This window comes from Acipenser ruthenus, chromosome 46 (assembly GCF_902713425.1).
Source record: "Acipenser ruthenus chromosome 46, fAciRut3.2 maternal haplotype, whole genome shotgun sequence".
Classification (NCBI taxonomy): domain Eukaryota; kingdom Metazoa; phylum Chordata; class Actinopteri; order Acipenseriformes; family Acipenseridae; genus Acipenser; species Acipenser ruthenus.
This window is the reverse complement of record NC_081234.1, coordinates 7136839-7155878: the sequence shown is the minus strand read 5'-3', so window position 1 is coordinate 7155878 and position 19040 is coordinate 7136839. Positions and strand designations below refer to the sequence as shown.

The window sequence follows — 19040 nt, the reverse complement described above, 5'->3', positions numbered from 1 at the left end:
ATTAAACAGTGTTGAGTGCTTTAATTTAAAACACAACAAAACGGATACATGCTTTTCTTGTACTGAATAAGTGCCAGTAGGATGTAAGCACGGATGATTACACAGTGGACACAGGTTTTGCATAGATTTGAAGCATATTGTATACCTCACTTTAAAGCTGGAGACAAGACTCTCTCCTTAATGCAGTCATGGCATTGGAAAAACTATAGAGGAAGGGACATTATTTAGATTTATTTTTAAAGAGCTACAGTGATCAGAAATAGAATATGTATTGCATTTGTATGGCTTTGCATATATTTACTGCATCATGTTTCAGATTGCGATCACGTGGTGTACATTTAATGCATCTGCCTCAGTAAATATATGGATTTATCTACTTGTAGACTAAGAAGGGAGGGTCTCTTTTATAAGATATGGTCTGATATAGCCATTCAGTTATTGCTCTAGCGGCGTAATAGAAATAATGTGTTTTCTTCAAATATTTTCTTGTATTGTCCTTGTATGTTTACCATAAAGAATTCAATTGTAAGGCACAAATGGGGATGAAACAAATGCAGGCGGTTGAACTGTTTTGTTGATGCTGCAAGACTATTATCTATTGACAATTAGCAAAGGTCAGGGTATGAATACCGTATCGGAGAAGTACAAAAAAAAAAAGCTTTTTGTCAATATGGCAGACAAATCATTCTCCGTTCTGCATACACAAGCATATTCAAGCTTCGGTCTATCCTTGCATTTTACACCATACATGGAGTTTGCTACATGTACTGTATGCAAGACAATCTGCTTACATTCAGAAACCCCTAGAAAGATCAGAAACATTCTCCCACATCTGATTTTAGCCACAGTAAGTGGTACAAGACTATGCCAGCCATGCTGCAAAGGACAGGACATACAAGTCCTTGTATTATTTTTGGTAACACTTTCCATTAAGTGTCTCTAATTACTGTGCAATTACATAGTAGTTACATAGTAAACACATCTGTACTTACACATAATTGCAATGGTAATATGCATAGTTACAATGGACATAACGTGCAAATCGATATATGTAAGTACGCAATTGTATCAGAAAAGGATTAGGGGTGTTAGGGTTAGGATTATATTGTGCAATAAAAGATTTACACATTAAATACATTGTAACTATGCATAATAACATTGTAATTAGGTGTAAATACAATGTGTTTCTAAGTAACCAGTATGTAAATACACAGTAATAAGAGACACTTCACGTAAAGTGTTACCTATTTCTTTGGTAAAATATTTATTAATTTCGAAATAGTGTTGAAAACAGAAACAAAACTGAAGTAAACCTACCATTATGGGAGGCTGTGTGGTCCAGTGGTTAAAGAAAAGGGCTTGTAACCAGGAGGTCCCCGGTTCAAATCCCACCTCAGCCACTGACTCATTGTGTGACCCTGAGCAAGTTACTTAACCTCCTTGTGCTCCGTCTTTCGGGTGAGACGTAGTTGTAAGTGACTTTGCAGCTGATGCATAGTTCACACACCCTAGTCTCTGTAAGTCGCCTTGGATAAAGGCGTCTGCTAAATAAACAAATAATAATAATAATAATAATAATAATAATAATAATAATAATAATAATTATGGGCAGGAAAGACTGCACTGATTGTACATGACAAGACTGCAAGGCATCCTCACTGTGGTTCAGGGAAGTTGGAGGTGAACATCTGAAGTCCATAGAGTCATCACTTTTGTTACTTGGAAACATAATTGTACAGTAACAAAAAAAATGTTATAAATATTATAAAGCAAAGGAAACTTGAACAGCATCACTATCAATGGCAACAATGGTTTTGGAACACAGTTCTCTGTTGTGTGTGATATTGGCATGTCCAACTTAGGGGTGAGTCTGAATATTCAGGTAATCAAGCATTCTAAATAAAATGACTACTCAAATACTTTGATCAAGTTTCGATTACTTGTTCATTTCTAAAACAAATGGAAAACTGAGCAAACCTGGCACGGTATTTTTGAGAGGAGGGAGTTAAAAGTGATCAGCCACTACAATTGCCATCTCACTGTTAATTGACAGGGAGGCGGGTGCCCTTCAATACCTAGCTCTGCTATTGGCTAAGGAAGTACATGAGCAATGAAAATGGCATCTTAAAAAAAATGCAACTTGTGGAAGTATTTTGAAAAAAGTCAAACGAGACCACCATGCAATGTAATCTCTGCAGCACAAGTATTTCATTTTGGAAATCAATGTGTTAAATGCTCAGTCATCTAAAATGCAAGCACCCATCTGCTACTTTGGAAGAAAACACAGAATGTGTCAAAAAACAAAACAAGCATTGCATCTTTTACAGTGGTCGGCGATGTGATGCGTCTCGGGCTGAAAAAAAAGGCAACTTTAATTTGGATTTTGACTGCAAACTACCCAGGCGATATTAAGCCTTTGTTATTTGAGTTCTGCTGTTATCAGTCTCCTACTGATATCGGCTTGATTCTGGAATCAGACTGTTTTTTAAATTATTATTATATTATGGAATCAGCAAGTACGGGTACAGTACATCTAGTTTTTATTTTATATACTGTATTATAGCATGGATTTTATTGAGCAAACATATTGTGTTGTGCTTTGTTGGCAAGCAGTGTGTTTTATACGAGTCGTCAAAGGGTGTCAAAAATCCAGTTGAAAGTTTTGAAGGTCCTTTTTATAAGTTCTGTGTTTTATAGTTAAAACCCCTCTGCTGTGTATTCTCATTTCTTACTTCTAGTTTATATCATTTTTTACTTTAAATACATTAGATGCCTTAGATGTTTCTTCACTGTTGCTGTTCATGTATTTATCTATGCGTCCCTATGTGTGGTTGCTGCTGATACGTTCTAAGGACCTGTCACTGTTGAGTAATTAGAGGTATTCAGGTATTCAAAACTTTTATTCTTAGTATATTCGAATAGTTTATTATTCAAAATTCCCATCCCTAGTCAAACTATGAAACAATCTTTAACCTTTTGACTGCCACACAGAGGTATAATGTCTGTGTTCCTACTCTGCCAAGGTAAAAATGGCACGTGGCAGGGATGGCTGGAGTGGTGACGTCAGGGCAGCAGCAGGAAGAAAAACACAGGCAGTACTGCAGGGCAAAAGACGCGCTGTGCGCCGTTTAATTATAACACAAAAATAAATACAATATTTGAACAAAAAAAAAACACTCACAGAGCGAAAAACAAAAGTTCACACCAAAACAAATCACGAACACAAAACAGCCAATACAGGTCAGGCTGGGCAAACGCTGACACTGATCCTGTATATTTTTAAATTTTCTTTTCTCCTTTCTCCTCTCGCTCTCCCGTACTCTCCTCTGTACACCCACCCTGAGTGCAGAGAGCTGCAGGCTTTTATTTACGATGGCCGAGGGGTTAACTATCAATTATCTCATTGCCCCTCGGCCACAAACTGCACACGTTTTTTTAAATACTACTGGCAGAGGACGAGCTGACGACCTCGCCTCTGCCAGGACACATTTAAATGAAAATAAACAAAACATACGGCTTCGCCATCACATTTATAAATAAATAAATAACAATAATAATAATAAAACGAAACAAATACAAGACCCTGAAGGACGGCACCTCGCTCATCCTATATAATAAATACAAAATAACACAAAAAATAACACAACATAACATACGAAATAACACAAATGAGACACGGGCAGAGGGGGAGACCCCATTCTGAAATAAACAAATACAAAAAGTCCACATGTTATGGCAGGGCCTTGCCCCACCCCCTTTTCATATTATTATTTATTTCTTAGCTGATGCCCTTATCCAGGGCGACATACAATTGTTACAAATGTTATTTTTACATACAATTCCCCATTTATACAGTTGGGTTTTTACTGGAACAATCTAGGTAAAGTACCTTGCTCAAGGGTACAGCAGCAGTGTCCCCCACCTGGGATTGAACCCACGACCCTCCGGTCAAGAGTCCAGAGCCCTAACCACTACTCCACACTGCTGCATATACAGGGCTCCTGGCCCTGTTACATGGCACTTTTACTATTATTCATCCTATTCTATTAAAATCATAATTACAAACACACAACATCAAAATGGGAACAGAATGTAAGAAAACACTGTGGTGCTGTGAAAAATATGGAACTGAAATCCAAAATCTTGAGCAGTTACTGAGTTTATGATGTGAGCTCTCGTCAGCAGCACTGTAAAGGCTACTGAGTGGCAGGAATATACAAACTAGGGAGGCAAAAACACCAGGGGCTGAGTCATCTCACTGTGCTGCAAAAAAACTAATGTGATCGTCATAATGGAAGGAAGCCTTGGGGTCTAAAATGTGTGGTTGAATGGTTCAGAATGGGGAGGTGCTTGAATTATATATGCTAAATCTCAGTGGTTCAATAAATAAAGACAAGGAAACAAAACCTCATTAAACCAGATATCCGATAGGCAATAATTCTGCAATATAAATAGTTTAATAACCGTTCATTTCATATACTGTAATGCAGTGTTTTAAAATGAATTAAAAGCAGTGCTAACCTTTTTCTTATTTTTTATATTAACATTATTACTGGTCCATATTTTTGTTATGCTGATTTTGGCTCACTCGTTTTTCTTAAATTCGGGATATGGAAATATTTAAATAGTTACAGATTATCAGATACATCCTGTACCTGTGCTGTGGGCCACAATGTTTAATTGCAGCTAGAAACAGCAGCAATTTTGCACCAGTAGTGTTGTATTTAAAATATCTTAAATATCTTCATATCCTAAATCAGTATAAAAACCAAGCAAATAACCAAAGGGTCTTCAGGATAAAGAAAGGCCGGGCAGTAATAATGTCAGTAGGGTTAATAAGAAGTAATAAACAGGAAGTTAAATCCTTTGCTGTCACAAAAGAGAAGGCACCGGGAAAGCTTTCATTACAATCCAGCTGAATACCCTCATCTCGGTTTGTTTAAGCGAAGGCATTACTAATGATGCACGTCTCCACAGCCAGGATAATTTAATATAAAGTCCTCTAACAGTCTGTCAAGTTGATTCCTTAGTTATCGTACTCGGTAAGTGAATGGCTGCTATTGGAATTAGGGTTCGCAATGAGGATAATTTAATCTCTGCCCATTTTTCTTTTGCAGTGTCGACAGGTTTTAAGTTCAGAGGGGTGAAAGGGCTGAAATGCGGGTCACTTTGGGGCTATAAATCTATTTTAACAGTGTAATAATGTTAATAGCTTCCCCCTGGAAACAGACAATTCTTTAAAAGTTTTTTTTTTTTTTTTGGCACACCTTCCAAATGTCAAGAGGCACATTTTAACTCTAAGAAATTGCCTGTTAATCTTGCAAGAATGAATTAAACAGGTACCATTTTATTTAATGTTTAAAAACATGCAATGGTAGGCAAGGTTAAAGGAGTGCTAACCAAGTTTTTAAAATCCATGTTCTTCTGCTGAAGATCTCTTGTTTCTTTGCTTACATTTCAGTTTGGAATATTTCAAAGACAATGTTATTAATGAAAAGTTGTTCCTGCTTCCTAATACCTAATAACTCCACGTGTTGTCGTTCAAACTCACTCCAGTAGTCTAGTGGCAACCAGGCCATGTGATGTGAAGCAAAGGTACCAGGTTGAAATATTTGCATATCCTGAATTAACCTATGACCCTGCATGCTTATGATCCATTAGACTACCTTGGTGCTTGTTCTGTATTTCCTCTGTCATTTTATAAACCTCTGACCAGGTACAAAGGGTACTCTGTTCAGGGCGGCATTTTCAATCTCCATCTTTACACCTACTTTTTCATGGCATCCAAACTCAGAAATTTTAACAAACGTCCTCTATGACACTTTCTGATTAGATCACATTTGACGGTTGTCTTTGACATACAGATGTGATACATTTGAGTCCCTTCCGGAGTTTAACAAACAAAACAGTATGAACTCCTGTTAACCACAAAACTCAAAACCAGATTTGAACCACAATCTCCAGATGCATAAGTCTACCACCCTGTCTGGTTCTGCAGGAGAAAGAAGAGAGAGAGTTTTGTGTAGTACAACTGCATTGTTTAGAGTATATTTACATGGCTTGGGTTAGATTTGTGCTTCTAACAGGGGTCTCGCTACACGTGGCTGAAGGATGACCATTTAGAAGACATAGATGCATGTTCACTGCTTGATCGACAGGAGACAGAGACTAGAAGGTTGGGATTGACATGTCCCGCAGACGCACAGGTTTATTTACATAGATGAACATATAGGAACCCCACGTGACACTACTAGCAATGGTAGCTCACGTGTGACATACGGCACAGTGTACAAAAGGCATAATAAACACTGTACAAAAATTACAAACAAAAGGTGCCATGAAGATGGCTCACGCTGCTCCGCTAACAAATGGAGGCCTTCTAACCTACATGCATATGTGACAAATGTGGCCTGCTGAGTGACTGCCAGCAACCCTGGGGAGTCATAACCAGTCTTTACACATGTCTTATGGGATTATTTTAAAATGTTTCTGCGAGAGTTTGACCACCTGCTGTAATGCCTTCCAAATACCAGCCTGACAATCATGTCCCCAGACAACAGACATCCTGTTGAGCCTTTTAACACATCACTCCTCAGATGTGACCCTGAAAAAAGTCAACTACAATGGATGAATATTGCTGTTCTAACTGTTAGTATTTCAAGGAGAATTGGGATTTTAAAATGGCTGAAAGAGAAATCTATTTTCATTTCTCTTCAGGCTCCTTATAAAAGTTTACTGTCTGTGGTATGCTGCATAGCAAAGTGTAGTGAAGGATAGGCTAGCAATGTAAAGCAAGGTAATCGTTATTGTAAGCATGGATCGTGTACACCTAATGAAACTGTCAGGCCAGGTGTTTTCATAATTACAACGATGTTTCGGTACCTTCAGGTTTAGGACTACACCACTGCTTTAACTAAAGGGATATACCATCTATATTCTCTGAATATTTAATTTCTTACTTGTCTGATATCCTCTTATGTGTAATTCTTTGTTGTAGTTTTTGGTTCATCCTGACTATAGGCACAAAATATTCCAGCAACCCTTTTTTCAACCTGCTTCAAAAAAACAGCTTTCTGAAGTAAGTTTGTGTGTAATTTCTAAACTGCATCTATAATTCCTGTCCCACAGGAAAGGGTTATTATTTTATGCATCTAAGCACTGTAATCCATAAATATTAAAACACTCTATAATCTTTTTTGAACAATATATGTAAGGGTTAGGTTTAAAGTTAGGGTTAGGGATAAGGGTTGGATTAGGGTGATAGCAGGCAAAATAAAATTACACATTAAGTACATTGTAACTATGCATAATAACATTGTAATTATGTGTAAGTACACATGTATTTACTAAGTAGCTACTATGTAAATTCACAGTAATTAGAGACACTTAATGTAAAGTGTTACCGAAGAAAAATATATAAATGGGCGCATTTCATGCTGAAGTTACACGCTTTAAAGTTAGGACTTTAACATAAAAAGTTGTTACAATTACATGACATACTGTATATAGTCTTTTTTTTATTTTATTAAAAATCGTTACCAATTATTTTTTATTATTTTCTTCCAATTTAACATAGCCAATTATTTTTTAAGCTCAGCTCACCGCTACCAGCCCTGCGCTGACTCGGGAGGGCGAAGACGAACACACGCGGTCCTCTGAAGCGTGTGCCATCAGCCAACCGCTTTTTTTCACACTGCGGACTCACCATGCAGCCACCCAAGAGCTACAGCGTCGGAGGACAACGCAGCTCTCGGGCAGCTTACAGGCAAGCCCGCAGGCGCCCGGCCAGACTACAGGGGTCGCTGGTGCGCGGTGAGCCGAGGACACCCTGGCCGACCTAACCCTCCCTCCCCCCGGGCGATGCTCGGCCAATTGTGCGCCGCCCCCTGGGGGCTCCCATCCACGGTCGGCTGTGGAATAGCCTGGACTAGAACTCACGACGTCCAGACTATAGAGCGCATCCTGCACTCCACGTGGAGCGCCTTTACTGGATGCGCCACTCGGGAACCCCGTATGTAGTCTTTAAAATCAATTCCACTGTGATGCCATGAAGTAAAATAGCTCAGGAATTACTATTATAAGCATTATTATTGTGTAGTATTTCGTTTCTGAACAGCTAGAATGATAAATACTTGAATACCTATGATCGACTCAGGACTTGATTATTTCAGGCTTAGTTAGTGAGGAGGAACAATGGAGTGAGATCAAAAGATGGAGGACTATAGCTGTTGTTGTGCTGAATGAAGATTACCAAGTAATCCTTGGTGGAATTATTATTTTAAAACTCTGGTGGCAGGGGTGGGATTTAAACCCACACCTCTAGTGTTAGTATTTTGATATAATTTAAATGGCCCCTGGGGAGAGCAGCAGCTGAAGGATACTACTATTGCATTCCACTTTGTTATGAGTACTGTAAAAGAAGTGTGGACTGTATTAATGCTTCAGACTGCAGTTATGACACTGCAGATTGAGACCCTTTTGAAATCAGACTGATAAAGCAGGCTTTGAAGTGAGATTTAGTAGCTGCTGCTTTCCACCCCCACCCCCCCTTCCCCACAGTGAAGTGAACACCAAACCAGAAAGATTACTCGAAAGCCTTTTAAATTAAGAAAGATCTTTGCAGGATTTTTTTTAAAGAGGATTTTATCCACAAATGTTCAGCAATGTGAATATTTGGAATGACTTCCAGGGTTTTAACATTGAACGGTGAATATTGCTACACCTGATGGTAAATAGATTATCTTTCTTAAAAGGGCAGTACAAATCCCAACTGAACCATTCGCATGGACTTTAAAAAATATGTGGTTTTGAACACTTATTGTATCGAAAGCCTGTTTGTGTTTTAAATCAGGGCTGCAAGTAAGCAAACACCCTTGAACTTCCGGTGTTTGAGACTTTGTTTCAAACTTTGCCTCCTGTGCTCTAACTTTTGGTTCACATTCATCATTATTATTGTTTTTTTAGTGAAGCTCTTAAAAGTGGTCCTTTTTTGTGTAGTGATGAGCAGCACATCTGTAGGCAGCCTCCTATAATATAATAACTGATTGTGAAACAGAGGCACAACATTTATCTACATTTATTGTGAATATTATTAAATACAATTGTAGTACTGCACTCAAATTAGAATATCTTAAGGTTCACATGTTGTAAATGTAACTTTTGTGTATCATATACATTGCCATTCAAAAGGCAAACTTGACTTTGTATTTATGTTTCACTTTTTATTCATGGTGACCTGCAATATTAAAGTACAGTGCTATACATGTATGAACAATGGCAATTGCAAATATTAAAGACTTGCTGCTATTCTAGAGGTGTAATGATTGCCCTTCTTCCTTATTTGCTTACCCAGTTCACTTAAAAGCTGTGACTTACCTGCGTTCTTCTGCTGTGAAGTTACCTTTCTCCTGCTCCTCCTCCCTTCAAAGGGTTGCTAGGTCCCATCACTCGGCATTGCTTGACTGCAGACATCACCTCTTCTGTCATTACCTAATGCATACTGTCTATTACACACACCAGCGTCCGTGTAACCAGTGCTAACTGATCCTGATTCTGCATCTTTTATTTGTGTTGTTGGCTATTATACACCGATGGCTATCTGACAAGCACAACACCCAGTTCATTAAGGGTTGATCTGATTAATCTATTCCCCGGCAGGATAAACTGCAGCAGGATTTTTCCACAGCATTTTCACTCGCCGGGGAATCACCCTGGGCTGTATCAACCACCTATCCGTGGATATCCAGGGATCACCCCTAAAAGTAGGGGTTGCAATCCAGAGTGATTCACTGTAACTGCAAAATGCTTAAAAAAAATCCAGCTATGGTTTATCGCAGTCCCTCAGTCCTGAGACTGTACATTAACTCACCACTGATCCTGATGTAATGTAAATATTGATAACACATACATTTCTATTAAAAACTCATTAAAACATCATGGCATTTTTGAGATAAGACACATGATTGAGTCCAGATCCTTAGGCAATGTCCCACATTAAGTCAGAATGCTGTTTTTTTTTTATTATTATTGACCTGGTAGGTAATTGATGTGTAAAGCATTTCCTGTGTAGAATATGTTTAGGGAGTAGTGCTTATTAGCTCCATTTTGGGAGTAAATGATTGGCAGGTGCTTTTTTCCTTCATCTGCTCGTAGTTTTAATACCTTTGACACTGCATTTGGTATTTTTCCGTTGGGATCAAAAAAGTAAGCCAGTTACACACAGGAGAGGCTCGTCTAAATCAAGCAGAATTGTTCAGAATTTGAAACAGTCCGTTACAAAAATCATTTGAGGTTGACATATAAAGTAGTTGCTGGTTTGTAATATTCGACGACTCCAAAATATTCAATACTTAATTCAAGGCTGCTGGTGAAAAAAAGGTACCTTTGGTGCATCTTAAGACTTATAGGGGTAGATTTTCCAAGGCGACTAAGGACTTTAGACGGGTGGAACTCAGCTTTTTAGATGTTTGGACGGGTCTAGCGTAAGAGCGATTTTCTAAAGCATCTAAAAATTGCCACGTTCATGTCCTTAGACGCCCTGCCCCATCTAACGGCGTCTAGATGGGTTTTAGCTCATTACCATATTTCCGTGTGATTTTCAAACATTTAGACTCTGTCTAAATAGTCATTTAGGTGTCTAAAGTTAGACCTGCTCCAATGGCGTGTAGAGCACATCTACAAAAAGGTGCCTGCTGCTGTCACTTACAAGAACACAGTGGAAAGCTGAGAGTGGAAAGAGATGAGAGTTGACAGGTGTGTTAAGAACATAAGAACATAAGAAAGTTTGCAAACAAGAGGAGGCCATTCAGCCCATCTTGCTTGTTTGGTTGTTAGTAGCTTATTGATCCCAGAATCTCATCAAGCAGCTTCTTGAAGGATCCCAGGGTGTCAGCTTCAACAACATTGTTGTAATGGTTGTAATGTTTGTGAACATTATTTACATTTATCTTAAACAAATATCGAGTAAGAATCATGTATCGATTGCTGAAAAATAATTAGGTTCGTGTGTATATAGTTCATCCCTTACGAAAAAAATCTATAGTATTATTATACGATCCTATAGGATTTCTATAGTACCCTATAGTATTCATATAATATCCTATAGTATTTGTATAGTATTTCTGTTTGTACTACTTCATTCTGTAGTGTTGTATATTATTTTTACTATAGAATTATATAGTATTTCTCTATAGTATGTCCCAATTCACTACATTTTAATATAAGTACAGAATTCTTGTCATAAGGGATTATATGTTAATTTATGTTCCCCAAATTCGAATTTTCTGTGTTTACTCAACACTTCATCACATTAGTTTTTGGAGTTTACTCAAAATTACATTCATGTTTTTATTACAGGAAATAAACATGGAAAATATCAGAACAGTACCATGTTGATAATGCGATCAATAAACACAAAAAAGTCCTCGAGTAAAGTCTGAGCAATAACAGACATTCAAAAGGTTTTAAGTAAATTATCAACCAGTATTTATGTATTGCTACAGGTTCCAGCATACCAAAAAGTTTTCATTCAAATTAAGTTGCCCTATAACACACATTTATTTTCTCTGTCCCTTTTGCATGGGGAAAAAAATACTGTACTTTAAAAATTCAATAGTGTTCCAATGCAAGGTCTGATGCTTTTTTAAATACATGGAGAGTATCATAAATGAAAAGGTGAGATATTTATTTAATAACAAAGTCGTCTCAATTAAGAGAGTAATTACTAAATGAAAAACAAATTCCATATTTATTTTGTTTTTCTGAGGCTGCATCTGGCTATCTTTTGAGCAGAGCGTTCGTCTTTCTCATCTGACGCTTTTATTTTGACTGTAGTGGGTTTGTCAGCTCCCTTCTGCAGCGGGAGAGGCGGGCACTGCACTTTGAGTTACAACGTCTAAAACCCAGACGAAACGCATCACTTCCTGTTGATCTGCATACATTGTAATATGCAAAAGTAATTTACATAGACGGCTAGCTGACTAATGTCGAAATATTTGAAATCACTCCTTCTCTTGACATCTAACTCTGATGCTAATCTATGAGAGAGGTTGGGCGTCGATGCCAGGAATAGTAAACTTACACATTGAGGAACATCAAGTCATTTTTGAAAATCTCTATGAAAATGTAGTCATCTAAGAAGACGTGTAACTTTGGACGTTTGACTAAAATTTTGTCACCTTTGAAAATCTACCCCATAATGTGTAAACACCCAATATGCACACCGGTGTCTACTGGTATACATTCCCGGTGCTGCCATAATTACAATAATTAATTAATACCAGTGTGCTATATTTCTAGTGCATTTAAACTGCTTACAAAAACAGTGGGAATAAGCATTGCTTGGAGCGTTTACATAATGAACCTAGTACTGTAGCATACACACCAGTAACCTCACAAGCCTATTGCCAACCCTGGTTAGGCAGGTATCATTTTAAAAACACTTGTCTGTGTCAAATGGAATATGCAAAATCAGCATCCATTTTAAAGTAATCTGGTCTACTTTAATTAGCTAAACAGTGGCAGATCTTAATGAACCTGATATTTTGAGTACCTTTTCACTATATTTCCATTACCATCCATCACCGTTTTGATTAATAAAATAGACCCATGCATGTTAAATGTCAACATTTTACTGATCCACACTTAAAAGATGCTCTGGAGCATAACACCAAATTCAGTAGTTCGGGACAAACACCAATCACAAAATGTTTTAGTACAAATATTTATTGTAGAGAATGCGGAGTATGCGATTTAACAGAAAAGTATGCTGTATATACACATTCATTTGGCATCAAACCTAACTTGGTTTGAGGGTTCGCTGCCTGGCCAACTGGACGAGGCTGAGACCCCCATTTGATAAAACATAAAAACTGTTGTTAAGAAAGGTGGAGATGGGGAGGTGGTGGGTTACGATGAAATCAAAACGCAACTGAGAGATAAGTGAAGAGGGTATTTATAGTGCTAACAATTTAAATTAGCTAATGTGTAAATTGAATGATTCAATTTGGTGATGCGGAGATTGGTGTCTGACCCTCCTCCCGAACTTTAATTATAAATTTCATTTATTATAACTATTACCCTAATTTGCACAGATCATTAATTTTGCTAACTGCATTTTCATTTATTTCATTTGTTTTTCTACAGGAGAACAGTTTTATGAAACTTCACCTTATGAACCTGTGAGTTTTCGCCTTACTGATATATTCCGACTTGCTTCAATCTCCTCAGGTAAGGACTTTTTTTCCTGAAAAATAATTTATTTACTATATTATTCTTTTTGCATAAAGTTACTTTAGGCGGATTTATGGGCAGATTGCTGACTCTCAAAATGATTAGGTAGGTGTAGGACGAGTGAATGTTACACACCTGTCAGAATATCACAAAAGACGTTGGTGGTCTTAGTGGTTAAAGAAAAGGGGCTTGATACCAGGAGGTCTCTGGTTCTAATCCCCGCTCAGCCACTGACTGTCTGTGTGTGACCCTGAGCAAGTCACTTCACCTCCTTGTGCGCCGTCCTTCGGATGAGACGTAAAACCAAGGTCCTATTGTAAGTGACTCTGCAGTAGTTGTTAATGCATAGTTCACCACCTAGTCTATAAGTTGCTTTGAATAAAAGCGCCTCCTAAATGACTAATTAATCATTATAAGTACAACTATGGCCAACAGTTTTACATCATCTAGAATTTTAGGATATGTATATTATGTTCATAAAATATATACATGATTTTATTTAACTAATGTAATCAAAGAAACTACAAAATGATATCGCAAAAGTCTGCAGGAAGCCATAACCATAGTAGTATAGTATTTTATGTTAGATTTTGAAATGTCACATTTTTAATCATTGTCAGTTTTTTTGTTAAGTATATGGAAGACTGCAAAGCGGTATGTAATTAAATATGTTAACATAACATTATTCAGCAGGTTTCATTCGACTTCATGAAGCAAAATATGTTAATTCTATAGGGTGATACAAAACTTTTGGCCAAAGCTGTACACTGTGTTAGCAACTTAACAGATAATGTAGTGATTTTATTATTGTTAGGTGATATAAATCCTCCTAATGCTTTTAGGGCACTGAAGATTTGTGCAATAGCATTGCTAATTAAACTTTAATGCTATTTCAATAATGCACTGCAGTGCAAGCCTCACTCAAGGGGGAAACCTTGAATATATCTTTTGACTCTTAATTTGCTGCTTATTTCAGCAGGCTCATCATTCATTTATGCAGGTCTGTTCAGTGTACACAGAGCCCCGGCATTTATGTTGCCAACCGTGCTGGTTAAGCATGTCTCAGCTTAATGCAGTGCAAATTGTTGTCATAAAATCGGGAATATAGAAGCTTGCATCAGTGTCATTCAGCTAGGGAGATTGGAACTTGAGCTTTCAGTTTTCAACCTTCAAAATACAAATACAAGCTCCGGGATTACTTCTCTTGCGGATTGGTGAGATGCCATTTAATATCTTGCTTCTTCTCAAATACTGGTACAACACCACTTGTGTAGTGGCTAGCAAAAATGCCTTTGGATTAAAAAGATCAGCCGTATTTCCCTGATATGCAATATCCTATTATGTTTGTTCTGTATGATTCTCTATTATTGTTTCTGCTTTGTTTTCTGCTTCAGTTGCTATGCCTATTATTCCATCAAAAAGTGTTCCTGAAAATCAAGGCAGCTTGTTGGGTGGGGAAGCATTTCAGTGTAGCACAGATAGTCAGGGCATTGTGGGGGAATTATCATGACATCTTGACCAAACATTTCAGCTATTGCCGTCATCAATGCAAATGGGGAGTTACATGGGAATTAAGACAGTGTTTATGCCCCATAAAGTGGGGAGTTTGACTTTTGTGATTTTTGAATCCCCATTTTCATCATGGACGCAGTCACAAATGCCACTTAAATCTATTTTAAGCAGTGTTTTTACACTCTGTTTATCTTGCTCGTTAATCAAAGTACAGAATTAGTAATCTCTTGTAACAAATGCATGTCCAGAATTAGTGGACAGACTGGCAACCAACACTACCCCCATGCTAGCTAACAATGGAAATCGCTGGGTCGTTACAATATTGTAGCGTTGAGCGTGCTGCAGGTTCTACCAGGATACAGTGCAGCTGGGACAGCAGCAAAGGTGCAACCTTTAAGTAAGTGACTAATCTTCAGTGAAGTTATAATATATATATATATATATATATATATATATATATATATTTTAAGATGGATGCACTTTATTACAATCATTATTCGTAACTATTAATATCAATACATAGTCACTTATTCTCGTTCTTCATTCCACATTTAAATGAGAAAGTAAGGACGTGGAGGATTTGAAAGCCCATTTAATTGTTTCACAGCCAAACCGCGTAAATGAAACCGATTGCACTATTATATTACAGTATTGTTATTACAGTATATATTATTTATATCACGTTCTGGTCATACTAGTAGTAACGCCCTAGGTGCTTTTAATCTGCGATCATTGAAACACATTTGAACGTGTTTGTTTGAGAAATAAAATATAAATATATACTATATTAACAATACTATAATAATAATAATAATAATAATAATAATAATAATAATAATAATAATAATAATAATAATAAAATCAGTTTAATGTACGTTTTTTTGCTGTGAAACAACTAAATGGGCTTTTAAATTTCCCAAGTCCTTTCGTATTTAAAAGTGGAATAAAGAACGAGAAAACAAGGGTGCAACATTTTAATTAGTTACTAGTCTTTATTAATGTTAATGCAATTATGAATAGTAATTGTAATGTTTGTCCAGCTTATTTTATTTTTATAACTTTATAAAAGATGTATTTAATTTGTCCATTTTCTACATTCTGCATGCAGCAAAACCTGTAAATTAAACTAAGACCCTCACCCCATGTATAAACTACAGGTGTATTTAAATCATTTTTTTAATTTGATTTTATTTGTGAACAAAATGTATTTGATATTAAAACCCACTGCCGCTGCACTTTCAGATGAAGGAGGTCTGGGCTATAAAGTCGCTGAGCTATGATAGGTTTGAAATGACACAAGCTCTGTGGAAGGGGATTGGTCAGATTTAACAGGGGGTTGGTCAGATTAAACGTGATCCCTGCCTGGGTAGTTGATTGAGTCAATCATCCTGGAGGCCGGCCCAATGAGTCTGCCATTTACTGCGGAGCTTTTACAATCACCAGGAAGTCAGTAAAAATATTTTTCAACAGGTCTTAGCGCACCTTAATAACCCACAGTTTGAAAACCTCTGACCTAGACATATGCAGCCATAAAACAGAAATCATACTATTGTTGATGATACAGGGAAACAGAGTAAAATATGAGATGGCCTGCGAGGGGATGGGATTTTTATTACATGGCATGCGATTCATTTCATGGGTCATTTCAATGGCAGGCAAAGTTATGATTTCTATGAAAAGATTCCAGTATTGTGATGTGCATTTGCATTTTCCAAGGAGCATTGTGTTTAGTGTGAAATGATAGGTTTACGATACATTTCACTGTTACTTCAAGAAAATTGCAACATCATGACTATAACTCATGCCAATATGTTTTGGTGATGATGTAGGGAGGTATAAAAAAAACAAATCTGGCAAAAGCACCTTAAAAGGTACATAAGGACCTTTTTATTTTATTGTGTTACATGTTCCCATGTGTTGCTACAACTGTTTACGTAAAGTGTGTGTATTGTTTTTTTTATTATTATTTTTTTAATTTTGACCACTTTTTTAATCTTTTAAATTAAATTCCCTGCCTCAAGATGGCTTCACATGTACCAGCATTGACCTCTCAGAACTACATTTCCCATCATCCTCCTGCTCACATATGTAACTGAGATGGATTTACCAGTGAGTAGGAGGATGATGGGAAATGTAGTTCTGAGAGCTCCATGCCTTTACATGTGAAGCCATCTTTAGGCAGGGAATTTAATTTAAAAGATTAAAAAAGTGGTCAAAATTAAAAAAATAATAATAAAAAAAACAATACACACACTTTACGTAAACAGTTGTAGCAACACATGGGAACATTTAACAGAATAAAATATAAAAAAAAGTCCTTATGTACCCTTTAACACATTCAAACAATCAAGTTTAATGTTAAGATATTATCTGAATGAGTGAAATTCACACCAAAGGGAAACATGAACCTACTTTGGGTACCACGCTGACCAAAAATAAGTGATTTACCAACTATGGCCATACAGCATTTCCCTCTCATGTGAGTTCTGTGTGCTTAAAAGAGTTTTAATTTTTTTTTCTTTCGTATGACCTGTATGAACTATTTTGAAAAGCACAGAAATGTATTAAAACTGCCAGAAATGAGATTGTATACATTGAGTTTTATGATAACACTAATTAAATCAGCATGTTTAAGTATTACTGGAATAAACCTGCAGTAAACATTGCAGAGTCTTTCCTCCTTTGAACAACAAAGAGGGTTCAGTGAGTGCCAAACTGGCAGCTGTTGAAATTCACTAACTAGAATAGGGACGTGTTAAAAGTTCTGGCAACTCCGATAAGTTGCTGGACTTTTTCAAACAGTTCAAAGAATTAAAAAAATCAATACAACTCATGCAATTATACTTGGAACTAGTCAGAACGAATGCAAATATCATAAAAAAGGTAACACTTAAAAATGAATTCCGACTCAATACCATAGGAATAACGCCTGTATATCTTATGCACTTCCTCTGAGTTCTGAAGGTATTCATTCATTCAGCCCTTACTAATTCATGTGGATTTAATTACCTATCTTGTTGAATAATAAAATGAGCCTGGACTTAAACTCAATAAACATTTACTGCAAATGTTGGATTATATAATTTACTTTGTGGTATAAACAAAATACAGATACATTTTTATTTAAAAAAGGATTTCATGATTTAATGTCTATACAGAGGTGCCTGCCTTACAAAACTTGGCAACTATTAAACTCCACACCACTGAATCCCAGTTAATATTTCTATCCAGTTTTATCATTCAGTCCTTACAGTTCCTTCATTTTGTTTTGCCCCTTACCGTGTTTTATGTTTGCAAAATGTCTTTGTGGTTTGTATTGCTGTTCCAAAGTGGCAGATCACTATGGTGCTTGCTCTTACTTCTAGAAGACACTTTGGATTTGTCATATACCTGTATTTAAGGCAAGCAACTAGAACTGGATGTTCAAATCTGGTGAAAGCAACTTAACACAGAATTAAAAGATTGAATTTGAGTATCTACAACAAGAGCCACTCGGAATGATTGCAAACATTGCTAAAAGGTAAGGAGACAGTACAAAGGGAATGGAAAGTGTTCAGTGTTAAGCTCCTAGCCCTCAGTTCGTATTAGTATTCTACTATATGTGTTAATTCTGCTTTCAGTTCATTCAATCCAATTGCAATAAAACTGTCTTTGTTTTTTATGCTTCATAGCTTCATCTTCACTGCAATAACTCCAGGCAATTGCCTGCAGAAGTGCTTTCTTAAATACTTAAAAGCAAATTAGTTGAACTACTAAAACCACATTTGTTTGCAGATACAAGCCTACAACTCACTATTATTATGCTGTCTTTGGATGTAAAAAATGCACTGGTGAGAAAGTCTAAAGAGCCAATTAAACTACAGACTATAAAAATGTAAGAGGCATATTTTAAGATGGCATATTACATCAATCGATTTTACTGAAGCATTTTCTAAAACTTTATTCTAACTGATCTTAACGTAAATCTTTTTGGTGCCGTATTAGACTAAAGAAACCTGTACTTTATACCCGTACGTCCTTGATTGTTTTACCTGGCATTACAAACCAGCTGCTTCACCAAATGACTGGCATGTTTTGACACTGAAGGCACTGCTGATATGAAATGACCAAGGAAGTGCAACTGTAACAGACTACTTGAAAGTAAGGAATGCACACTGAGAACATTCTTTAGCCTAGAATGGTACCAGCCATATTGGAAACCTACTCATTTAGTGCAGTTCCAGCAGATGTGCAATTAACAACACTTCACCAATACACAGACGTCAGATATTCTGATCAATAGAAATTTAGGGCCTCCT

At 36.8% G+C, this 19040-nt stretch overlaps 1 protein-coding gene across 1 annotated transcript in view; it reads left to right on the top strand.

Annotated features, from left to right (window-relative positions):
• Positions 1–19040, top strand: part of LOC117971669 (GDNF family receptor alpha-2-like) — a 92395-nt gene that overhangs the window by 12529 nt on the left and 60826 nt on the right. Inside the window, exon 3 of the mRNA XM_059013644.1 lies at positions 13144–13227. Coding sequence (XP_058869627.1) covers positions 13144–13227 — 84 coding nt within the window. The remainder of the gene's footprint in view (positions 1–13143; positions 13228–19040) is intronic.